Source organism: Salmo trutta, chromosome 10, assembly GCF_901001165.1.
Source record: "Salmo trutta chromosome 10, fSalTru1.1, whole genome shotgun sequence".
NCBI lineage: Eukaryota > Metazoa > Chordata > Actinopteri > Salmoniformes > Salmonidae > Salmo > Salmo trutta.
The window spans coordinates 13,418,860-13,445,763 of NC_042966.1; the positions used below are offsets into that span (position 1 = coordinate 13,418,860).

A 26,904-nucleotide genomic window follows, 5' to 3' on the forward strand; every position below is an offset into this window, starting at 1 on the left:
ATGGTCAGATTTGCCAAATGGAGGGCGAGGGAAAGCTTTATATATGTGTGGTGTAAAGGTGGTCTAGAGTTTTTTTCCCTTTGGTTGCACATGTGACATGTTGGTAGAAATGAGGTCAAACAGATTTAAGTTTGCTTGCATTAAAGTCCCCGGGCACTAGGAGCGCCGCTTCTGGATGAGCATTTTCTTGTTTGCTTATGGCCTTATACAGCTCATTGAGTGCGATCTTAGTGCCAGCATCGTTTTGTGTTGGTAAATTTACGGCTACAAAAAATAGATGAAAATGTAATACAATTGCAAATCATTAATTACCTACATTTATTTAAATAGTGCATTGTGTATACTGTCTTGAGCAAGTTTTACATTTACACAATACCTGCATGAGGTCTATTTTGATGTGAATTAGCATTTTTGATTCTGAGAGTAAATAGATCCGAATATATTGATAAAAGCCACCTTGCCTGAGTGAGATTTGCATAGTTATCAAAACATCACACTGGGGTAAGCCGACAAGAAACACAGCACTTATTTTAAGTGTTTCTAAAATTCCCCATGGGAAAAATGAATGTTGGAAAAACGATGGGAACCATTTCTTCGTTTGTCCAGAAGGTTTTATGGGTATTACGATACCTCCACTGTGGAGCTCTATAGTGGTAGAGTTATTTTCCTTCACCACACACCAGAATGATGCACAACAGGCAATCTAACCAATATACAGACTCCCAATGCTAGCTTGCCTACTTAAACTGCGTACTACATACTATTTACAACGTACTGTTTAGTAAAAACGACTGCAGTAAGCAACAAATATCAGCATACTAGGCTCATCCTATTGAGAATGCATAATCTAATGCACAATTCCGTTGTTTCCCGCCAATCGTTCATTTTGGTACAGTGTGTCCCTTCAGCTGCTGTCATACACGTGGGTCTGGAAAGATAATTATCTTCCTCAATAGTGCGCTGCAAAATCCTATTAGTTGAAAATCCGAAATTAGTATGAAATCCTGGAATTGAAAGCATACAACATTTTCACATACTATAAAATGTAATTTTATTTCGCGTACCCAAAATGTCGACTATTTAAAACGCAAAGATAAGTATTTGGACAAAGCCACTTTCAAACTAATTGCCTCGTGAAACACTGTAGCCACAGACATTCCAATGTAGTGACAGTGCATTGAATTTGCATATTTTAACGACCCAGCGGCTATTGTCCTACCTCCACCGCAGCAAATGGGCTACGTACTACCAACACAACAGCAGCAGGCCCTAATCAATGCTGCTAAGGGGTGGCATTTTCATCTCACTCGGCAACTTTCACGGGTTCGTGACTCGTCGTGGGGGATAAAAGTCAGAACTTTTTTAATTGAATCGCCTTTGAGGACTGTTAACCGTGAGTTTCTACTACATTTGGCTACATTTTTGTTTAGTTATGCACATTTTCTGGGAGATGTAGCTAAAGTCTTGGCTAAATGTAGAGAAAGCAAGTTGGAGCGCACATGCATACACGTGCCAAGGCATGCTTCAAATGACTAGTGATTCCTTACTGCCTTTAACTTGATCGATTTTCATAATGTTTATGGGTACAGACTTATCAAGATGCTCTGCTCTTGTATGTCATCTTGGTGGTTATTTTAAGTTCATTCATTGAAATTAATTTGATAAATGAACCTCAGTCTGCACAGATGAGTTATGTAGGTCTAATTGTCTTATTTCATTACTAGCTCAGAAATGAATCATTTGCTCAGGACAGGGTGTCACAGCCAGTGCTATCCATGTTTGAATTGACCTAGTCATCCAATCAAAGTTTATTGGTCCATACACAGTTTAGCAGATGTTATAGCAGGTGCATGAAACTGCCTATGTTACTTACTCCTAACAATTCAGTAAAATGTCTGTATACAGTACCAGTCAAAAGTTTGGACACCTACTCATTCAATTTTTTTTTTTACTATTTTCTACATTGTATAATAATAGTGAAGACATCAAAACTATGAAATAACATGGCATCATGTAGTAACCCAAAAAGTGTTAAACAAATCCCCAAAATATTTGAGATTCTACAAAGTAGCCACCCTTTGCCTTGATGACAACTGTGCACACTCCTGGCATTCTCTCAACCAGCTTCACCTGGAATGCTTTCTGAACAGTCTTGAAGGAGTTCCCACATATGCTGATCACTTGTTGGCTGCTTTTCCTTCACTCTGCGGTCCAACTCATCCCCAACAATCTCAAATGGGTTGAGGTCGGGTGATTGTAGAGGCCAGGTCATCTGATGCAGCACTTCATCACTCTCCTTGGTCAAATAGCCCTTATACAGCCTGGAGGTGTGGTTTGGGTCATTGTCCTGTTGAAAAACAAATGATATTCCCACTAAGCGCAAACCAGATGGAATGGCGTATCGCTGCAGAATTCTGTGGTAGCCATGCTGGTTAAGTGTGCCTTGAATTCTAAATAAATCACTGACAGTGTCACCAGCAAAGCACCATCACGCCACCTCCTCCATGCTTCATGGTGGGAACCACACATGCAGAGATCATCTGTTCACTTACTCTGCATCACACGGTGGTTGGAACCAAAAATCTCTAATTTGGACTGATCCATTAGCGATTTTGGCATGTAAATTGTGGTGGCGCAAACCCTCAAATTTGGGGATGCGTGCCAGCAAAGCCACTAAACGATACGTTAATTGCACTATAATGGTGACAAATGGTGCCCACAAACTTTTAGGGCCTATGTAAAGCTGTCCCAACAACAGCATTTTACCAATGCTACACCTGGCTATCAGCTGAGCCTTGTCTGGCAGTTAATTGAGCCTCATTTACTGCCTTTTTTTTTGCTGATATGGCTGACTTGCTTAAGCAAATGTGGTTTCTAATGACAATAAAGATGTACAAACTATGGCATAAGGCGACGACAAGCAGATAAGAGGCAATCTGTCATTTCTATTAAGAGCTAGGACGGACGTAGTCAATATAACTATTTGTTTAGTACTTAATGTACAGCGACAGAATTCAGAACATGGGTCGTTCTTCCAGTATTCTCCCTGTACACCAAGTCAGAACCCTAGGGTAAATGAAGGGACCATATAAGCAGACAATTAAAGCTCTCAATATTCAATGATTACATTTCTCTAAAACAGGTTATGGGCTGCATGTGCACCATCAAGTCAGAACAGTAGGTGAAATTAAGAGGGGGGGAAAAGGGACCAAATTTATTAGGGTGAGGCACATGGGCTACTAACAGCTTACTTCACAACATACACTTAGTATTACTTTCTTAGCTACAGTGTTACATAACTCCCTGGCATATTACATAATTTATGCAGCAGCATACAATACATTTTTGGACTCGCCTTGTCCTGTGCTCACTTGAACAGGAAGGTGGCGCGGCAGTCCTTCGTGGGCAAATTTTGTCATCAAAGTCTAGTATTCTCTGGATTTATGGTGCTTTCAAAACAACTTGGAACTCGGGGGGCGGGGGGGGGGGGGAACAAGTTTGAATCATGACGTCATTGATCGTCAGGTCGTGGCTTTAGAAAGAGGCCGGGTTTACAATTCCGAGTTGGATGACCGTTCATAACCTATTTTCCCAGTCAGAGCTCGTTTATTCCCAACTTCCCAGGTAACTTGACTTCAGTGAGTTCAAGACTTCATAGTTCCGAGTTAAGTTGTTTTGAGCGCAGCACAAATCATGCTTCATTGACAGCATGGCCAACGTTGAATGTTTATCATTTTAAACTTGGAGAAGAGCCCTTAATCCCAGATTTGGGACCAGACAGCCACTCCACTGAATAGCAGGCTAGTGATTGCTTTGCAATGCTTGCAGTTAGCCACCTCCTGTCACTGATTCCTTCCAAACCACTCATTGTTGAAGTTGGGATTTCCAACTTGTTGTGTAATGTTTATGTCCAGTGGCAGATGAGCACTGATACTTTTTATCTATAATTACTCATTATTTCTCTTCTTATGACAAGGTTTAAATGATTTGCCAGTAGATTGTCGATTTGATTCATGATGACTGCTAGCTAAGATTTTTGAAAGTATGATGTTGACATGATCAGTCCAATCAAAGTTACTGTACATATAACGTGATGCCATTTTATCTGTGGCCAATGACCTTGAGCTTTCATGGATGGGCATTTTTTTATGCAATTCTATGGCAGCATCCAAGGGGCTAGAATTTTCTAGCTCTACCATTAGACTTGGCGGTGATGAATTGTCCCCATGGGTGACAGAACACTGAGCCAAACACGGCGCAACTCTTTGTATTTTCTGCTGGCTTGCCCCACCACAACAGAAATCACTGAGCTAGGCTGAAACACCTGCATTTTGGAGCTGCCTTACTCAAGAAAACAAAAAAGACCATGTTTGTATGCGACTTTATTAACTCAAATATATATTTTTTACATTGTTTACAAATTGATATGTGGCGCGTATTAATGCCAAAATAATATGCAAAACAGGCAAGCCCCACCTGCTCTGAATGACAGGTTGCCACTGGACTCGTCAGACCAAAGGACAGATTTCCACCGGTCTAGTGTCCATTGCTCGTGTTTCTTGGCCCAAGCAAGTCTTTATCTTATTGGTGTCCTTTAGTAGTGGTTTGTTTGCAGCAATTCAACCATGAAGGCCTGATTCACGCAGTCTCCTCTGAACAGTTGATGTTGAGATATGCTGTTACTTGAACTCTGAAGCATTTATTTAGGCTGCAATCTGAGGTGCAGTTTACTCTAATGAATTTATCCTCTGCAGCAGAGGTGACTCTGGTTCTTCCTTTCCTGTGGTGGTCCTCATGAGAGCCAGTTTCATCATAGCACTTGATGGTTTTTGTGACTGCACTTGAAGAAACTCAAAGCTCTTGAAATTTTCCGCATTGACTGACCTTCATGTCTTAAAGTAATGGACTGTCATTTTTCTCTGCTTATTTGAGCTGTTCTTTCCATAATATGGACTTAGCCCTATTTGGTAAAAGACCATCTTCTGTATACACCCTTAACTTGTCAAAACACAACTGATTGGCTCAAACGCATTAAGAAGGAAAGAAATTCCACAAATTAAGAAGGAACATCTGTTAATTGAAACGCATTCCAGGTGACAACCTCATGAAGCTGGTTTAGAGAATGCCAAGAGTGTGTAAAGCCGTCATCAAGGCAAAGGGTGGCTACTTTGAAGAGTCTCAAGTATAAAATGCATTTAGATTTCTTTAACACTTTTTTTGGTTACTACATGATTCCATATGTTATTTCATAGTTTTGATGTCTTTACTGTTACTCTACAATGTACAATATAGAAAAAATAAAGAAAAACCCTTGAATGAGTAGGTGTGTCCAAACCTTTGGCTGGTACTGTATATTTTTAAGAAATGTCGGAACAAATCTAACAACCCAAATATCACTAACAGTACAGTATGCAATCTATACATATGTAAACGGTATGTTGCCTGTAAAAAATAAAAATAAATCAGGCAATGTTTTCAGGAATAAAATTCATATAGTCCCATTTTTCATATAGTCCCATTTTTGCCACATGCTTTGGCTTGGATAAACCTTTCATACCTCCCGTGCACATGTCGGCAAGTTAAGGAGTGGGAATAGGCGTGGGCCGATACGGGTGCACATCTGTTTTAATATACACCATCACAAAGAAATCCATTATAAATGTGTTTTAGGCAGGTCCTAAAACATGACTACTAATGTATTTTCTACAGAAAATATGAGCATATTTTGAGTTGAATTATGTTACTGGTTTGTGTAGCCAATGTACTACGTGGCTGTGCCATGCACATGAAATCCATAGTTATTTTGTTCATTTAACAGACAACACACTTACCCTGATCACAGTCAACACACACAGCTTAAAGTTTATAATAGGCTAAGAATATAATGGAATATAGAAGAACATTTTTCCCACACAACTTCAAACGTCACGGGAACGTGTGGAACCGCTGTCATGGGCTCCCGAGTGGCGCAGTGGTCTAAGGCACTGCATCTCAGTGCATCTCATCTCAGTCACTACAGACCCTGGTTCGATTCCAGGCTGTATCACAACTGGCTGTGATTGGGAGGCCCATAGGGTGGCGCACAATTGGCCCAGCGTCGTCCAGGTTAGGGTTTGGCTGGGGTACGCTGTCGTTGTAATGAAGAATTTGTTCTTAACTGATTTACCTAGTTAAATAAAATAGAGGCCAAGCCCATGCTTTTTTTTTTTTTTTTTTAGGGTTCAGGGTTAGCCTAACCCTTTCCTACCCTTACTCCTCTGTTAGGGAGAAGGCGTAGGGTCTTACTTTCAACGTATCTTTATTTTGAAAAAGATATAAAATAGCAATCTGTATTTTCAAAAGCATGTCTCATTTAGCACTAATAAATGTAGAGATCATGACCGAAATTGACTATTTATAGGCTATAGAAAATACAGTATTGAGTAGGTTCGTATCTGCTGTCTGTGCAGTTTCTTCTCGGTGACCTGACCTGATTTCCCCCCCCCCCCCCCCCCCCCCCATTTCTATTGCACCAAGCTGTGATTTGCCGTTCAAGAGCTCTGTTTGTATAGTCATAATTGCAGCTAAGCTGATAACAAAGGAACTTTGATCAGTTGACGTGTGGACTGAAGCGGTTGAGTCCCAAACTCTGCAAGGGATAAGAGGAATTTAAGCTATTAGTGCTTCGCCATTGCAAAATTCTGTATGGGGGCCCAATGCTCATTTCCATTGAGGGTGTTAACGGAGTGGTTCACTATTTTACAACTTGATGTTAGATAGTTCCTCACCCTGAAAGTAGTATATGGGCCAAGTCGAAACTGAACCATGGATTACAGTTTTCTTTAAACAGCCACCACAAACTTCAGCGAACCTTGGCCACTGCAAGCTACCAATTAATGGAAGTGATGGGGGCATGTGAGCATGATTTAGAAATGACAATGTCCAAATCAACTCCATATTTGGTTTGATGTTTTTTGAAGGTGATTTGGCCATAAAAAAAACATGTTGCTTGCTTTCCTTTGCTTTCAAGATTCATGTTTTTCCTCATCTGACATGTTAGTTTAGTGTGATTCATGGATCATAGGGGTTTCCAGTGGATATTTAATTATTTTCTCATTTCTGAATTACCTTATTCCCTGTCATAATTACAGTACCAGTCAAAAGTTTGGACACACCTACTCATTCAAGGGTTTTTATTTTTATTATTTTCTACATTGTAGAATAATAGTGAAGACATCAACATTAAATAACACATATGGAATCATGTAGTAACCAAAAAAGTGTTAAACAAATCAAAATGTATTTTAGATTCTTCAAAGTAGCTACCCTTTGCCTTGATGACAGCTTTGCACACTTGTGGCATTTTCTCAACCAGCTTCATGAGGTAGTCATCTGGAATACATTTCAATTAACAGGTGTGCCTTGTTAAAAGTTAATTTGTGGAATTTCTTTCCTTAACTGATTAGCTCAAACGCATTGTGTTGTGACAAGGTAGGGCTGGTATACAGAAGATACCCTAGAGAGGTTAACCAAATAGGGCTATGTGGGACGAAATCGTCCCAACTACGTAACAGCCAGTGGAATCCTGTGGCGTGTTATTCAAATACCTTAGAAATGCTATTACTTCAATTTTTCAAACATATGACTATTTTACACAATTTTAAAGACAAGACTCTCGTTAATCTAACCACACTGTCCGATTTCAAAAAGGCTTTACAACGAAAGCAAAACATTAGATTATGTCAGCAGAGTACCCAGCCAGAAATAATCAGACACCCATTTTTCAAGCTAGCATATAATGTCACAAAAACCAAAACCACAGCTAAATGCAGCACTAACCTTTGATCTTCATCAGATGACACCCCTAGGACATTATGTTATACAATACATGCATGTTTTGTTCAATCAAGTTCATATTTATATCAAAACCCAGCTTTTTACATTAGCATGTGACGTTCAGAACTAGCATACCCCCCGCAAACTTCCGGTGAATTTACTAAATTACTCACGATAAACGTTCACAAAAAACATAACAATTATTTTAAGAATTATAGATACAGAACTCCTTTATGCAAACGCTATGTCAGATTTTAAAATAGCTTTTCGGCGAAAGCACATTTTGCAATATTCTGAGTAGATAGCCCGGCCATCACAGGCTAGCTAATTTGACACCCACCAAGTTTGGGGCTCACTAAACTCAGAATTACTATTAGAGAAATTGGATTACCTTTGCTGTTCTTTGTCAGAATGCACTCCCAGGACTTCTACTTCAACAACAAATGTTGTTTTGGTTCCAAATAATCCATAGTTATATCCAAATACCTCCGTTTTGTTCGTGTGTTCAGGTCACTATCCGAGTGCATTTCGTGACAATTTCTTTTCAAAATATTCCATTACCGTACTTAGCATGTGAAACGCTGTTTAAAATCAATTTTTATGCTATTTTTCTCGTAAAATAGCGATAATATTCCAACCGGGCAACATTGAATGAAAACAAAGGCTGAAAGAAAAAAATGGAAGACTCGAACGCGCATCTCAGTCTCACTGTCCCCAGGCTGACCACTTACAAACTCTGCTGCTGTACTTTGCCCAGAGACAGCAGACACCCCATTCCACTTTCTGGTGGCTTTAGAGAGCCAATGGTAGCCTTAAAGTGTCACGTTACAGCACAGATGCTGTATTTTTGATAGAGATGCAACAGAAGGACATCAAATTGTCAGACAGGGCACTTCCTGTATGGAATCTTCTCAGGTTTTGGCCTGCCATATGAGTTCTGTTATACTCAGACACCATTCAAACAGTTTTAGAAACTTTGGAGTGTTTTCTATCCAAATCTCATTTCTGGGCAAGAGTAGTAACCCGTTTAAATCGGGTACGTTTTTTATCGGGCCGTGAAAATACTGCCCCCTAGCCCCAACAGGTTTAAAGGGGCAATCTACAGTTGCTACATCCATTTTTAGCCTTATAAATTAATGAAATACAGTGGTTCTTGAAGAATTATAACCTTTACATGCTTCATGAGCTTAGTTTAGCTGTGAAACCCTATCAGAACCCAAAATATATTCTTCTCAATGATCAGTGAATTTAGGCTTAAACTTGTTTTACTCCAATGTTTTGTAACATAATACAAATAAACTCTGCATAGCCTCAAAAGACTTTATTGTATAGGTTTGCCCCTTGTTTAATAAAGAGATTTAAACTAACACAGGCTCTGATCACTTGGTACTTGTTTTCTGTCATGATTACAGCTGATGACTGCTTTTCATTAAAGGGCACAGTCAGGCAGTCAACTGAATTCCATTGTATTGAGAATTGCTGCAACTTCCAAACTAATGAATTAATGGATTCCTCCATTGGCCAAGTTATTTTAATTTCTTGCAGAATTTGACATTTAGCCGTAAAAAGAGACTGCTTGCTCTTCAGACACCTTGCTTTACTGTGTGTCTGTTGTGTGGGAAGTTGGCGGGTTACTAGGCCTTGACTACTAGATAAATTGACCCAGGATCAATGGACCCAATTCTCCTCCAACTTCTGAACTGGTCCTCCCTTGCGCAGGCCTTACTTTCCAATTACCCTCGCCTTTTTTACAGCAGGATTTTCTGCTGCCATCCGCAGTAGTGGACGTGGACATCAGCTGTTTGTTCACCTGCACCTGCCCACAATGGCTGATAACCCACCCACAACTGCCCGACTATACAGCGAGCTCAAAGTATTGGGAGAGTGACCATTTTTTTGCCTCTGTACTCCAGCACTTTGGATTTGAAATGATACAAGGACTGAAGTTAAGGTGCAGCTTTAATTTGAGTGTATTTTCATCCATATCGGGTGAACTGTTTAGAATTATTTTTACCTAGTCCTCCAATATTAGTGACAAATTCACTTGTATTAAAGTTGTCAAGTGTAGTATTTGGTCCCATATTCCAAGCACACACTGATTCCATCAAGCTTGTGACTCTACGAACTTGGATGCATTTTACTGTTTGTTTTGTTTCAGATTATTTTGTGCCTAATAGAAATGGTAAATAATGTATTATGTCATTTTGGCGATTGGCATTTAGACAATTTGGCGCACAAAAAGTTAGGCCCTAAAGTTTAGGCTTACGCACTAATTGCAGATAGCCTAAAAATAATTAAAGGAAAATGTAGCCTGTAGATTGCCAAGAATAATGCATTTCTGCATTTAAAAAAAAAATGTATTGTCTTTATTCAATCTGACCACCACCCACCCGTCTTCATCCATACAATATTTCATGACCCTAAACCAGCCCGCCCGTGGATGTAAATGGGGGGACTGGTTATGAGTCAACCTGTGCTTCAGTAGTGGACATTGCCCCCCCCCCCTGTCCATTGGTGTTAATGTGAAACACACATGACAAAACAAAACCCAAATAGTGTATGCAGACACAACAGAACTAGGTTGTGATAACTGACATTCTAACAGCATGATGACAGCCCGTACAAAGTTCAAGCATCAAAGAAACTTGGCTTATGTTACAGTATGTGATTGTGTCTGTTCTGGTGCTAATCTGTGTTTCCCTTTTGTCTTTGCTTTTCTCAGATCCAGAAAGCAGGAATGGCTGTTGGACTCGGGAGGAGCGATCCAAAGTGTCAGTGACTGCCTTGTGTCACACCCCACTCTGAAGAAGGGATATGTAAACTCTCAACACTGGACAGTTCTCTCAGGAAATTCCTCATTTTGCCAAGGGTCACCTGTTCTCCGGGCTGGTTTGTACAGCTGGAAAAGCTTATATTTTCACTTCTGTCCGGAGGAGTATGACTGGCTGTGTATGTTCCTGATAAAGACCATCCCTATCCTCCACCTTTAAATAGTCTGTGATCTGAAGCTCTGTGCCAGAAAGGGACAGCTGGGACAATGAGCATCACTATGGCATCTGAGGACATAGAAGCTGCTGTGGGTCGTGGGACAGTGCTGGAGTCTGCCTTGTCACCCGAGACCAGAAATAACCATGTCACTTCAGACTGCAGCATGTCGTGGAGTCAAAGCAAAGCACGCCCACATTCTCACCAGCCAGAAGTTAGCAACCCCCTCCCTCTGTATCTGAAGTTATCTTATGACTGCGGGCAGGGGATGTTTTTGGATGCAGGATGCAAATGCTGGGTTTCCTCTAACCCTGAACATGCTAGTGCCGTAGACCAGCTCAGCGCCACGTCTCTGGGGGAGCGGGGGATGGGAGGGTTGGGTTATAGGGCCTGGGAGGCTGGTTGCAGAAGGACCTGGCACCCCATCGTATCAGTTAGAGGGCACGGCGCGGAGACTCTGGCCGTCAGCCTGCGGGTTTGCAGGGGGCTGCTCGGCTACCCCGGGGTCAGACTCGCTGAGGTAAGCACGTTTCTTCTTCACCCCCAGGCTACAGGTTTCATGTAAGAACCCTCTGTTATCAGAGCTTTGTGCAGCTGCAGCGGTTTTCTGCTATGAAAGTGTTGGTTTAGCTCCCACTCACACAAAATCTACTCCCTCAAATAGTGTTACAATCTTGATACATTCTGCAAATATTTTTGTAGTGTAGTATTTTGCTCTATATTAGGCATCAGCAATTCAATCCCTCCCAACTAAAACAAATCATTTGTACACAGAAAAAAACTGTTTTTTTTTGTAGTTTTTTTTCTCTGTTTGATTGAAATAAATTTTGGAGGACCAAAAAAGCGGTATCAGCTTTTTTTGGTCCTCCAATAAATCGGTATCGGCATTTAAAAATCAGAAATGACCATGTCACGGAGCTTCAGATCACACACACACACACACACACACACACACACACACACACACACAGTTGAAGTCGGAAGTTAACATACACTTAGGTTGGAGTCATTAAAACTTGTTTTTCAACCACCCCACAAATTCATTGTTAACAAACTATAGTTTTGGCAAGTCGGTTAGGACATCTACTTTGTGCATGAGACATTTTTTTCCCAACAACTTTACAGGCAGATTATTTCACTTATAATTCACTGTATCACAATTCCAGTGGGTCAGAAGTTCACATACACTTAATTGACTGTGCCTTTAAACAGCTTGGAAAAATCCAGAAAATTATGTCATGGCTTTAGGAGCTTCTGATAGGCTAATTGACATTTCAGTCAATTGGAGGTGTACCTGTGGAGGTATTTCAAGGCCTACCTTCAAACTCAGTGCCTCTCTGCTTGACATTATGGGAGAATCTAAAGAAATCCACCAAGACCTCAGAAAAATAATTATAGACCTCCACATGTCTGGTTCATCCTTGGGAGAAATTTCCAAATGCCTGAAGGTACCACGTTAATCTGCACAAACAATAGTACGCAAGTATGAACACCATGGGACCACGCAGCTGTCATACCGCTCAGGAAGGAGACGTGTTCTCAGGAAGGAACATTATGTGGATATATTGAAGCAACATCACAAGACATCAGTCAGGAAGTTAAAGCTTGGTCGCAAAGGGATCTTCCAAATGGACAATGACCCCAAGCATACTTCCAAAGTTGTGGCAAAATGGCTTAAGGACAACAAAGTCAAGGTATTGGAGTGGCCATCAAATTTATTTATATAGCCCTTCTTACATCAGCTGATATCTCAAAGTGCTGTACAGAAACCCAGCCTAGAACCCCAAACAGCAAGCAATGCAGGTGTAGAAGCACGGTGGCTAGGAAAAACTCCCTAGAAAGGCCAGAACCTAGGAAGAAACCTAGAGAGGAACCAGGCTATGAGGGGTGGCCAGTCCTCTTCTGGCTGTGCCATCACAAAGCCCTGACCTCAATCGTATAGAAAATTTGTTGGCAGAACTGAAAAAGCGTGAGTTGCGTACTATTGTTTGTGCAGGTTAACATGGTACCTTCAGGTATTTGGGAGGAGAGCTACAAACCTAACTCAGTTACACCAGCTTTGTCAGGAAGAATGGGCCAAAATTCACCCAACTTATTGTGGGAAGCTTGTGGAAGGCTACCTGAAACGTTTGACCCAAGTTAAAAAATGTAAAGGCAATTTGAGTGTATGTAAACTTCTGACCCACTGGGAATGTGATGAAAGAAAGAAATAAAAGCTGAAATAAATCTCTCTATTATTCTGACATTTCACATTCTTAAAATAAAGTGGTGATCCTAACTGACCTAAAACAGGGCATTTTTACTAGGATTAAATGTCAGGAATTGTGAAAAACTGAGTTTAAATGTATTTGGCTAAGGTGTATGTAAACTTCCGACTTCAACTGTGTGTATTAGATATTTAAGTAATAATAACATTTACAACAATACTCAGTGAACACTTTTATTTGAACTTAATATAATACATACATTAAATCTATTTAGTCTCAAATAATGAAACATGCTCAATTTGGTTTAAATAATGCAAAAGCACAGTGTTGGAGAAGAAACTAACAGTGCAATATGTGCCATGTAAAAATGCTAACGTTTACGTTCTTTGCTCTGAACATGAACATATGAAAGCTGGTGGTTCAATATTCCCAGTTAAGAAGTTTTAGGTTGTAGTTATTATAGGAATTATGACGTGTCGACTATTTCTCTCTATACCATTTGTATTTCATATACCTTTTGACTATTGGATGTTCTAATAGACACTTTAGTATTGCCAGCCAAATCTCAGTTGATAGGCTTGAAGTCCATAAACAGTGCTGTGCTTCAAGCATTGCTAAGAGCTGCTGGCAAACACAGTAAAGTGCAGTTTGAATGAATGCGTACGAGCCTGCTGCTGCCTACCACTGCTCAGTCAGACTGCTCTATCAAATCATAGACTTAATTATAATATAATAAACACAGAAATACGAGCTGTTGGTCATTAATATGGTTAAATCCAGAAACTATCATTTTGAAAACAAAACGCTTATTCTTTCAGTGACATATGGAAACGTTCTGTATTTTATTGAACGGGCGGCAACCCTAAGTCTAAATATTGCTGTTACATGGCACAACCTTCAATGTTATGTCATAATTATGTGAAATTCTGGCAAATCAGTTCAACGTGCCAGGCAGCCCGAACTGTTGCATATACCCTGACTCTGCGTGCAATGAACTCAAGAGAAGTGACACAATTTCCCTAGTTAATATTGCCTGCTAACATGAATTTCTTTTAACTGCTAGCTAGCAACTTACCTTGGCTCCTTGCTGCACTCGCGTAACAGGTGGTCAGCCTGCCACGCAATTTCCTCATGGAATGCAATGTAATCGGCGTCCAAAAATGCCGATTACTGATTATGAAAACTTGAAATCGGCCCTAATTAATCGGCCATGCCGACATCTAGCAAGAACAGCTCAAATAAACAAAGAGAAACGACAGTCCATCATTACTTTAAGACATGAAGGTCAGTCAATCTGGAAAATGTAAATAATTTTGAAAGTTTCTCGAAGTGCAATCATAAAAACCATCAAGCGCTATGATGAAACTGGCTCTCATGAGGACTGCCACAGAGGATAAGTTCATTAGAGATAACTGCCCCTCAGATTTCAGGCCAAATAAATGCTTCACAGAGTTCAAGTAACAGACATCTCAACAACTGTTCAGAGGAGACTGTGTGAATCAGACCTTCAGGGTCAAACTGCTGCAAAGGAACCACTAATAAAGGACACCAATAAGAAGAGACTTGCTTGGGCCAAGAAACACGAGCAATGGACATTAGACTGGTGGAAATCTGTCCTTTGGTTTGATGAGTTGGCCAAATTAGAGATTTTTGGTTCCAACCAAAAAGTAAGAGTAAGTGAACGGATGAGCTCCGCATGTGTCATTCCCACTGTGAAGCATGGAGGAGGTGTAATGGTGTGTGGGTGCTTTGCTGGTGACGGTCAGTGATTTATTTAGAATTCAAGGCACACTTAACCAGCACGGCTACCACAGCATTCTGCAGCGATACGCCATCCCATCTGGTTTACGCTTAGTGGGACTATCATTTGTTTTTCAACAGGACAATGATCCAACACACCTGCAGACTGTGTCAGGGCTATTTGACCAAGAAGGAGAGTGATGGAGTGCTACCTCCTGATGACCTGGCTCTCCACAATCACCCATCCTCAACCCATTTGGGATGAGTTGGACTGCAGAGTAAAGGAAAAGCAGCCAACAAGTGTGCGGCATAAGTGGGAACTCCTTCAAGACTGTAGAAAAGCATTCCAGGTGAAGCTGGTTGAGAGAATGCCAAGAGTGTGCAAAGCTGTCATCAATGCAAAATGTGGCTACTTTTGAAGAATCTCAAATATAAATATATTTTGATTTGTTCAACACTTTTTTTGGTTACTACATGATTCCATGTGTGTTATTTCATAGTTTTGATGTCTACACTATTATTATGTAGAAAATAGTAAAAATAAAAACCCTTGAATGAGTAGGTGTGGTCAAACTTCTGACTGGTATTGTATGCCAAACAAACCATTGACTTCAAAGTTTAACAAACCATGCAACTCAGTGCACAATGACTAATTTGAACAATTACACAATAAAAACAAAATTACTGGATAAAATGTGCAGATGCAAAGTTAACAGAATAAACTGAAGGAGATTTTATTGTAATTCTGTTACCGAACTCTGTACCTGCGCAGTTCTTCCAGTTAATGCGGTTTTGTAAAATTTTCTGTGGAATTTGTTAAAAGTAGTCCTTGTGCATGGAGTTCTATGGTTTGTTAAACTGTCAAATTAATGGTTTTTTTGTTGTAAAAATGTTTTAACCTCTCTAGGGCCGGCGGGACGAAATCTTCCCAACTACGTAACAGCCAGTGGAATCCTGTGGCGCGTTATTCAAATACCTTAGAAATGCTATTACTTCAATTTTTCAAACATATGACTATTTTACACAATTTTAAAGACAAGACTCTCGTTAATCTAACCACACTGTCCGATTTCAAAAAGGCTTTACAACGAAAGCAAAACATTAGATTATGTCAGCAGAGTACCCAGCCAGAAATAATCAGACACCCATTTTTCAAGCTAGCATATAATGTCACATAAACCCAGAAGACAGCTAAATGCAGCACTAACCTTTGATCTTCATCAGATGACAACCCTAGGACATTATGTCATACAATACATGCATGTTTTGTTCAATCAAGTTCATATTTATATCAAAAAACAGCTTTTTACATTAGCATGTGACGTTAAGAACTAGCATACCCCCCGCAAACTTCCGTCGAATTTACTAAATTACTCACGATAAACGTTCACAAAAAGCATAACAATTATTTTAAGAATTATAGATACAGAACTCCTCTATGCACTTGATATGTCCGATTTTAAAATAGCTTTTTGGTGAAAGCACATTTTGCAATATTCTAAGTAGATAGCCCGGCATCACAGGGCTAGCTATTTAGACACCCAGCAACTTTAGCCTTCACCAAACTCCGATTTACTATTAGAAAAGTTTGATTACCTTTGGTGTTCTTCGTCAGAATGCACTCCCAGTTCTTCTACTTCAATAACAAATGTTGGTTTGGTCCCAAATAATCCATAGTTATGTTCAAACAGCGGCGTTTTGTTCGTGCGTTCAAGACACTATCCGAATGGTAAATAAGGGTCACGCTCACGGCGTATTTCGTGACAAAAAAATTCTAAATATTCCATTACCGTACTTCGAAGCATGTCAACCGCTGTTTTAAAATCAATTTTTATGCCATTTTTCTCGTAAAAAAGCAATAATATTCCGACCGGGAATCTGCAATTAGGTAAACAGACGAAAGAAAATGAAGCACGGGGTCGACTCGGGCAGGCGCCTAAGCCAATTGTCCTCTGATCGGCCACTTGTCAAAGGCGATTATGTGTTTCAGCCTGAGGCTGCCTCGTCATCGTTCAACTTTTTCCCGGGCTCTGAGAGCCTATGGAAGCCGTAGGAAGTGTCACGTTACAGCTAAGATCCCCACTCTTCAATAAACAGAGACAAGAAGAACGACTCCTTGTCAGACAGGCCACTTCCTGCATGAAACCTTCTCAGGTTTTTGCCTGCCATATGAGTTCTGTTATACTCACAGACACCATTCAAACAGTTTTAGAAACTTTAGGGTGTTTTCTATCCAATGCCAATAATTATATGCATATTGTAGTTACTGGGCAGGAGTAGTAACCAGATTAAATCGGGTACGTTTTTTTATCCGGCCGTGTAAATACTGCCCCACTAGCCATAACAGGTTAAGTGAAAAATCGAAGTCTCTGCACAATTCTGTTACTGTGGAATTGCCCAAAGGAAAAGAGGGCGAGAGAGAGACGGCTTTTCTCTGTTTTAGTGCCATATTGCTGGGTTAGTAGGTTAACTTCTATGGGCTAGCACCTGCGGGACACAGCCAGTGAAATATCAGGGCGGCAAATTCAAAAACAACAAAAAGTCATAATTCAACTTTCTCAAACATATGACTATTTTACACCATTTTAAAGATACACGTCTCCTTGATGTAACCACATTGTCTGATTTTCAAAAAGGCTTTACAGCGAAAGCAAAACATTACATTATGTTAGGAGAGTACATAGACAAGAAATAATCACACAGCCATTTTCCAAGCAAGGACATGTGTGAATAAAACTTAAAACACAGCAAAATGAAGCACTAACCTTTGACGGTCTTTATCAGATGACACTCCTAGGACATTATGTTACACAATACATGTATGTTTTGTTCGATAAAGTTCATATTTATATCCAAAAACAGCATTTTACATTGGCGCGTGACGTTCAGAAAATATTTTGCCTCCAATACTGCCGCTGAATCAGCACAACAATTTACAAAAATACTCATCATAAACGTTGATAAAATATTAAACTGTTATTCAAAGAATTATAGATGAACATCTCCTTTATGCAACCGCTGTGACAGATTTCAAAAAAGCTTCACGGGGAAAGCACACTTTGCAATAATCTGAGTACTGCGCTCAGAAAAATACACCAGGCAATACAGATACCCGCCATTTTGGAGTCATCTAAAATCATAAATAGCATTAGAATTATTCACTTACCTTTGATCTTCATCAGAAGGCACTTCCAGGTATCCCAGGTCCACAATAAATGTTGTTCGATAAAGTCCATAATTTATTTCCAAATAACTCCTTGTTGTTTGCGCGTTCAGTAAGCTACTCCAAATGTAGGAAGCGCGCCGAAAATTTCACGACAAATTTATATTTACGTTCGTTGAAACATGTCAAACGTTGTAAAGCATCAATCTTTAGGGCCTTTTTTAACGTAAAACTTCAGTAATATTCCAACCGGATGATTCTAATGTCTTGAAAACGTTATGGAACACAGCTACCTCCTCATGTGAATGCGCGTAATTGTCGCCTGTCATTCTCTCGGTCATCAGACTCCAGGAGGACTTGTTCGCTCTCTGTTGACTGCAAAAGCCTGAAACACATTCTAAAGACTGTTGACATCTAGTGGAAGCTTTAGGAAGTGCAAATTGAACCCTAAGTCACTGTATACTGAATAGGCCCAGTCTTGAAAAACTACAATCCACTGCCTGGTTGGATTTTTTCTCAGGTTTTTGCCTGCCATATTAGTTCTGTTATACTCACAGACACCATTCAAACAGTTTTAGAAACTTCAGTGTTTTCTATCCAAATCTACTAATAATATGCATATTCTAGTTTCTGAGCCAGAGTAGTAACCTGTTTAAATTGGGTACGTTTTTCATCTGGCCATGAAAATACTGCCCCCCCCCCAGCCCAGACAGGTTAACAAAAGATAGTTGAGTTGGGCAGCAAGCTAGTTGGTAGCTCATATCTTTGTAACAAGTTTGAATGTTAATTTGCATGCTGTGGCAATTGACAAGTGATCAACCTCCCATGCCAGCTGTATTAGTTACTTACAAGTTTCCATGATTCTATTCAAACGAGACCTTCTCAACAATTTTATTTGTTTCTCTGTTGTGATCAGAGAGAAACTGAATTATGTGAAATTTAACAGCCCAGCAGCACCTTAACCTGTAGTGCAGTGTTTGTTTGAAGAGACCAGACCACTGCCCTAAGCTGGCCTGAAATTTGTGATTTTTTTAAATAATTAAATATATATATTTTTTGTAATTTTTACCCCTTTTTCTCCCTAATTTCGTGATATCCAATTGGTAGTTAGTCTTGTCCCATCGCTGCAGCTTCCCTATGGACTCGAGAGGTCGAGAGCAATGCGTCCTATGAAACACGACCCTGTCAAGCCGCGTTGCTTCTTGACACAATGCTCACTTAAACCGGAAGCCAGCCGCACCAATGTGTCGGAGGAAACAACGTCCAACTGGCGACCAAGTCAGCTTGCAGGCGCCCGGCCAGCCAAACCCTCTCCTTATCCGTACGACGCTGGGCCAATTCTGCTCCGCCTCATAGGTCTCCTGGTCACAGCCGGCTGTGACGCAGCCTGGGATCAACCTCGGGGCTGTAGTGACGCCTCAAGCACTGCGATACAATGCCTTAGACCACTGCGCCACTCGGGAGGCCGACCATGAATGTGTTTACCTGCAAAACACACTCCCAGCTCACATACACCCAGGATCAAAAATCTTCAGGGCGATTCAGAAACACTCCTCGGCCCCTGGGCTGGTGTGGTTACACATGGTCTGCCGTTGTATGGCCGGTTGTACGTACTGCCATGTTCTGTAAAACGACATTGGCGGCGGCTTATTGAGAAATTAGCATTAATTTCTCTAGCAACAGCTTTGGTGGACATTCCTGCAGTCAACATGCCAATTGCACACTCCCTCAACTTGAGACATCTGTGGCATTGCGTTCTGTGACACAACTGTACAGTGTCCTTTTATTGTCCCCAGAACAAAGTGCACCTGTGTAATGATCATGCTGTTAAATCAGCTTTTTGATATGTCACACCTGTCAGATGGATGGATTATCTTGGCAATGGAGAAATGTTCACTAACCCGGATGTAAACGCAGGTGTGCACAAAATTTGAGAAGCTTTTTGTGCATATGGAACATTTCTGGCACCTTTTTTATTTCAGCTCATGAAACATGGGAACAACACTTTATATGTTGCATTTATATTTTTGTTCAGTATAGATGGCACACAGCTGTTCAATTTATAGTATTTGAATAAAATGATAGGCTTTGCAGTTTTACCTTGTATTGAGTGGGATTTCTGACAGGATCTGACTAATATAGTGATGACGTTATTGAAATCTGAACCTTAACTTGATGCGTTAACTACACGCACAATTCTCATTATTTGGGGTCTTTTTCAGTCTTGGCTCGGCTGAACTCCCCCTCAACTACAGGAACCCAGTCTGCAGTTTGATTCACAAAAACAACAGTCCTGACTGTCCTGACATGGCCGTACCACTTCCTGTCTGTTGGGTGTCATGAGAGCAGAATGACAGGATTCGCTGATAAGGACACTCATTAGCACACCACTGTCACTTGCGAGAGAGAGACTCTTTGGCCTTATAAGAAAAGTATGAAAAAACTGGGATAGGAGTCGGTCGTATCGGCGCTGATCAGTTATGTAGTTGGCAGCTGCTAGCTAGTAGCTTCCTGTTTCCATGAACCTAATCCTTGAATACAAAATCTTAGGAGGCTCTGCTGTTTGACAAACTCTGATTAGGTCAAGTGTAATAGATACCAGGAAATTTAGAAGCGCATACACACAGCGAAGTCCAATAGGACTCCTCTGTAATTAGCTTTCGTTACAGGGAGTCCTCAGGGTCGGGGACCATCACTAGGCCACAGCGGATTTGTACAGGCAGGTGGTAGAGCCGTTCTCCATTCTCTACCTGCTCCATAGCAGTATGTTGTGCTATTCCAGTGGAATGTGACGAGGCGCCGTGTTTTTGTCCCAGTTGGGTGACGCAGTTTAGGCAGAGATTAGGGGAGTGTAACACTTCAGTTTGTCCGGAGGCTCTTCTACACACAAAAAAAGGGTGAGTAGTGAACACGTCACTATTTGAGGAATCTCCCGTTTCTCTAGGATGGCCTGAGGCTTTGTTTTGAGGAAGGACCTTCAGCTAGTCTATCCGTAAGACAAATATGCACTGTATTTATTTCCTTATCTATTGATTGAGTCAATGATGCCCTGTAGTGTGAATGTTTTTAAAACGATTTTGATGTTACTGTGATCATGCAATCCTCATTCTTCCAGTCACTCTGTTCCTAAATATGCAAGATAAATTATCAGAGGCCCCATGATGTATTGTACTTGTGTGAGTACAGTACTAATGTGGGACCCCCCCCCCCCCCCCCATCTCATCTACTGTGGGAAAATGGCAGAGGTCCAGAAAGAACATCCCTCTTGTCATGTCCTGTGGAGAGCTTTGGTGTGTGTGTGTGTGTGTGTGTGCTTCACATTGAGAGTAAACAAACCTTGTTAGAGGCTGGAGGAATATGGTTTGTTAAACTACTGCCTAAGGGTGTGTATCCTCCACCCTGGTCAGTGTTTCTTTAGTCATTACATACCTCATGAACTGGAGCCTCGCATTCGCTCGTCACTCACATGTTACCACAATGACACATTGTGCATTATTTACCATTAGTTTCTACTGGACAGAACATAATCTGAAACACAGCCAAAACAAATGTATCCAACAAGTTTGTGGAGTCACAATCTTGATGTGCTAGGAAAATGGAACCACATTCTAAACTTTTGACTAAATGTAATACACTAAGTGAATTTGTCTAAATACTTATGGCCCCTTCAAATGGGAGTACTAGATACATAAAGTGCTTTAATTTCCAAACGGTTAAACAGATACAGCTGTCTTGAGAACATATTCACACCCCTTGACATTTTCCACATTTTGTTGTGTTAAAATTGATCAAATTGAGATTTTGGCCCTGGCCTACACACAATACCCCATAATGTCAAAACGGAATTATATTTTTCGGAATGTTTTTGAATTAATTCAAAATGAAAAGCTGAAATGTCTTGTCAGTAAGTACTCAAGCCCTTTTGTTATGGCAAGCCTAAATAAGTTCAGGAGTAAAAATATGCTTAACAAGTCACATAAGTTGCAATAATAGTGTTTAACCTGATGTTTGAATGACTACCTCGTCTCTTTACCCCACACATAGTTACTTGTAAGGTCCCTCAGTCGAGCAGTGAATTTCAAACACATTCAACCACAAACACCAGGCAGGGCACCTATTGGTATATGGGTAAAAAAAAAGCAGACATTGAATGTCCCTTTTGAGCATGGTGAAGTTATTAATTACACTTTAGATGGTGTATCAATACACCCATTCACTACAAAGATGGGCTTCCTTCCGAACTCGGTTACTGTAGAGGAAGGAAACCGCCCAGGGATTTCACCATATGGCCAATAAAACAGTTAGAGTTTAGTGGTTGTGATGGGTTAACACCTGAGGATGGATCAACAACAGCTGACTCCAGAATACTAACCTAATTTACAGAGTGAAAAGAAACCTGTACAAAATTACAAATATTCCAAAACATGCATCCTGTTTACAACTAAGCACTGTAGTAATGCAAAAAAGTGGCAAACCTCATTAACTTTGGCAGCGATTACAGCTGTTAAAGGTGATTCTAACATATATTAACTCAAGGGGTTGAATACTTATCTAATCAAGACATGAGTTATTTTTCATGAATTGTTTACAAATATAATTCTTCTTTCACTTTGACAGAGTACTTTGTGTAGATCGTTGTCAAACCAGGACAAATCAATTGTAAACCCACTTTGTAACACAACAAAATGTGGAGAAAGTCAAAGGGTGTGAATATTCTCTGAAAGCACTGTAACAATCACCCTCTAGTACAATATGTTGGGTTTTTACTGGAGAGATTTTACAAGTCATTTGATTTAGTAAATAGAATTTAGTGCCTAATTGATGGTTGTTTACAAGAGCACAGGCTGTGGAAACAGTTCTCAGTAAGCCAGCAGCATGGCTGCTATTGGGTGCCATCTAGTGACCACAGGCAGTATTTTTGGACGACTTCTCAAGTTTTGCTGGCATTTGAAAACTTAGATTGTGAAAGGACTGGCCCCAAGGCAGATTTCTTGGTCATTATGGAATTGGAATATCCAGTTAGGTATCAGCTATTTCCTGTCCTTCCTTTACTTGGATAAACGTGGTTTTGTGTGTATGAACAGTGAACACTGTTAGGGTGAGGCTGTATACTGTAAGTATTGCCTCAGCCTGATACTCCTTATGCTTTATCAGTTCATTTTAGCAGCAGATTTTAGGCTCCTTTATTCAACATTGTGATCTAGTCTAAGTACTGCCACCACGTGGTGAAAGTAAGTTATGTAATCTGAACCAGAACCTCGGCTCCTCATTCGCTCCATGGTAACTAAAGGAATAACTCCCCTCCTAAAATGATTACGTGAGTAATCAATATCGTCACCATGTCAAGGGAATAGTGTTCAACGTATTGAAGCGTATTGTACCTAATATAATTACAGTAGTGCATTTCATTTGACAAAGTTTTGATCAAAGGCATTGATGTGTAAGCAAGTCCTTTTGTTCACTTGGGTGCTTACAAAGCATGGAATGGATGAGTTTTCCCACTTGAATTAAGTGGATGGACTAAGGGTCTGTGTTTAGGTAAATGTCTTCACCTCCTGCCACACAGCCACTGATGATAGAGGTTGTAAGACAAAAACACAAGTGAAAAACATGAAAATATGTTCATTTGGGGGGCAAATGGAGCAAAGACAAAATGCTGCCGTTGTAAAGCAAATTTCCTGCAATTCTAAACATTTCTGAATATATAATTTGAACAGAAGCTGAAACGTGATGGCTTATGGTGGACATTGTGTGACATTCTGTGTTGCAGTGTGAACAAAGCGTTTCAACAGAAAGAAAGCTGACATTTTTAATGGTATTTTCTAAAGGTTTCTCATGCCAAATGTGGGCATAGCTGGCTAATGACCAGGATCAAGTGGTCCGACGTCCCAGGGTGGCCTGTTCATCAGCTTCCCGCAGTCTCGGGACATAAGTGGGCAGCCATATTGCCCCCACACAGTTATTATCAGAGACTTGCTTTAATCTGACTAATTAGACCTACCAAGTAGGTTACTAAATAAACATAGAATGTTCACACTAATCTGTAAACTTTGTGCCAAATGCCTTGAAGCCCCCCCCCCCCCCCCCCCCCCCCCCCCCCAGATAGCATATGAACGCACCATGGTGAAAATGTTTAGAATTACAGGAAATGAGCTGTAAAACTGCAATGTTTTTTTTTTTTTTTACATGTGTATAATAGCCTGAGATTTAGCTATAAAACTGCAAATCTTTCCCTGTGCTCCATGGCAATACGTGTGTAATTGCAGGAAATTTGCTTTACAATGGCAAAATTTTGTCTTTGCCCCATTTGCAAAATGTGTAAAATTGAAGGATGTTAACTGTCACATAAAATGTGCAGTACGCCACTGCAAGTGCTTATCCCTGTGATTTTCAGGAAGGTGTATCTCCAACATCAGTGTTATCTAACAGCTTGTTCTGTTAAAGGAAAGCTGAGATTGTCATTTTTATGTGTGTTCAGATCAGAGGAACTTGTGGATTCCACTTGTATGTCTCTGCGTGCAGTAAGGGAAAAGGGGATACCTAGTCAGTTGTACTAGTTTGTATCACAACTAAAGTAGGCCAAAGATTTCTTAAAATAAGGCACATTAGTCTGCTTTACAATGGGTGTTGAGCCTAACTGGCATACATGCGCAGCAAGTTTGGGGAAGAGAATTTTCACCATTAAAAATGCACCTTTTTTATAATAAAAGCGTTATATGCATTAATTGATTTTTGTGGTCACTTTTGAGTATGGTGTTTTGTAATGGAACAATCTTGCTTATAGCCTACTATCGTGTGCGCATTGCTGCGCTTATGTGAAGAAATAAACGTAGGCTATCAACATTTTAAGCTAAACGTTCTGATCTGTTGCATCAGCCTCATAGCGTATTTTTATGTTAGTGGTTGTAATAATTTGGAATCTATCGCATCACACAACTGTCCCAGACTATGTTTGGAATATTTATTTCTCGCACATAATAGAATAGGTGATTTAAAAAATAAAATAAAAAACATCCCAAATGGGGGATAGTAGATTGACATAGGCTAGTGCTTTTGCTGTTCGTTTAGGCTGACGAATGGTAAATGTGGACAGTTCTTCCAATATGCTCCTCGGAATTGGATAAGGACGCGCACAGTTGTCCCCGACATGTCTGTCTTCACTTGTAGCCTGTGAGAAAGACCCGATCACATGACAGAACCATGTGAGTGAGCGGTGCTTCGGCACACAGCGGGGAGAAGGGAATTATAATGGCCACTGGCCACAAAATGCATGATTTTATTAGGGGGATTATGGCCACACAAAGGGGATGCAGCCGGGGAATTGTAAGTGAGAGACTGAAGTGTGTACAGCCTGTGCAAAAAAACAAAGCAGAGCTCATGCCTTTAATGTTAACTAGCTAACATTGCCCATGAATGGAAGTTAAGCTAGCGAGCAAGCATTTTAGTCAAGTAGTCTAGGACAACAAAAAACAATTGTGTACTGTATGACAGAGTGATACTGTTTCGTCAACATGAGAGGATGGCATTGGCGTTTTCTCTACAAGTAGGGTGAGTCAACATGTTTTTCTACTTGCACAAACGCGCGCACACGCCATATGCTTTGTGGACTTCGCTGGACAGTGGTTGCTATCTGGTTTTGCGATACATCAAAGGTGTGGTTGAATTTATTATGCCACTGTCTTGGCCTTTAGGCCTATATAGCACGGTCGCAAGGCATGTAAATTAACAGGTTATAGACCCAGCAACTCAGCTATCACAACCCAGGTTGTAATATGGCTTAAAACAAAATTAGACGGGGGGGTGGTGATTGGCTTCCCCAGTGATTTTACCCACGCACTGCTACTGACTGTCAGCAACGGATGTGGCTGAAATGGGTGAATTCATTCATTTGAAGGGGTGTCCACATACTTTTGGGTATATATAGTGTATAATGTGGCAGATATATTCGTGACATTTAAAGGGCAATAACAGGTACATTGCTCATTAGAAGATAGCAGACTAGGCCTCCCGAATGGTGCAGTGGTCTAAGACACTGCATCGTAGTGCTTGAGGCGTCACTACTGACCCGGGTTTGTTCCCAGGCTGTGTCACAACCGGCCGTGACCGGGAGTCCCGTAGGGCGACGCACAATTGGTCCAGCATCGTCTGGGTTAGGGGAGGGTTTTGCCGGTGGGGCTGTACTTGGCTCATCGCACTCTAGCGACTCCTTGTGGCGGGCCGGGTGTCTGCAGGCTGACTCGGTTGTCAATTGAACAGTGTTTCCTCCAACACATTGGTGCAGCTGGCTTCCGGGTTAAGCTGGCGGGTGTTAAGGTCATGTTTCGGAGGACGCATGACTCGACCTTCACCTCTCCCGAGCCCATTGGGGAGTTGCAGCAAGGAGACAAGATTGTCATTGGGGAGAAAAAGGGGGTAAAAAAATGTAAATGTGTATAAAAAAAAATTAAAAAAGATTGCAGATTCTAGTCTGCTAAGTACTAAACCTTACTGTATTGAAAGGTTACTTTCTCTTGTACACTATAGACTTAAAAAATCACAAGTAGCCTACTGGATATCTGGAACACTAAGTATGCGAAATGTAGCATGGGGCCAGCTAGATATGACAAGAGAACGGGTTGATGAGATAGTGTGGTGCTGGGAGCCCCAGTGAGACACCCTCTCTCTCTGCCTGGTAATAATGGGTTCCAGGTTGGCTCTGGAGTCTGGAGGGAACCAGACTCTGCTTTCTCTCTAGGCTGTGGGGTTCAACACGCTCTGTTACTCAATGTGACGCTACAGCAGAACATAGTTAGGGTTTCTCATGCAATTTGTTTGGGGTTTAGAACAATAGCTTGTTATTTTAAAGGCCCAGTGCAGTCAAAAACGTGTCTTGCCCAGTGCAGTCTACACTATGTACTGTAGTTGGACTAATTGTTTCTGTGATGATGATAATGCCCTTTTAGTGTAACAGCTGTTTGAAAAGACCACCTGAAATGTCTGCCTGTTGAGGTGGGA

General features: G+C 40.8%; 1 protein-coding gene across 2 annotated transcripts in view; it reads left to right on the plus strand.

Annotated features, from left to right (window-relative positions):
* The first annotated feature begins 832 nt into the window (after nt 1-832).
* LOC115201144 (1-phosphatidylinositol 4,5-bisphosphate phosphodiesterase epsilon-1) overlaps nt 833-26,904 on the plus strand; it is a 104,661-nt gene continuing 78,589 nt past the window's right edge. For both annotated transcript variants that reach the window (XM_029764476.1, XM_029764478.1), the window contains exons 1-2: nt 833-1,393; nt 10,538-11,320. In XM_029764476.1, coding sequence (XP_029620336.1) covers nt 10,853-11,320 — 468 coding nt within the window. In that variant the 5' untranslated portion in view covers nt 833-1,393; nt 10,538-10,852. The remainder of the gene's footprint in view (nt 1,394-10,537; nt 11,321-26,904) is intronic.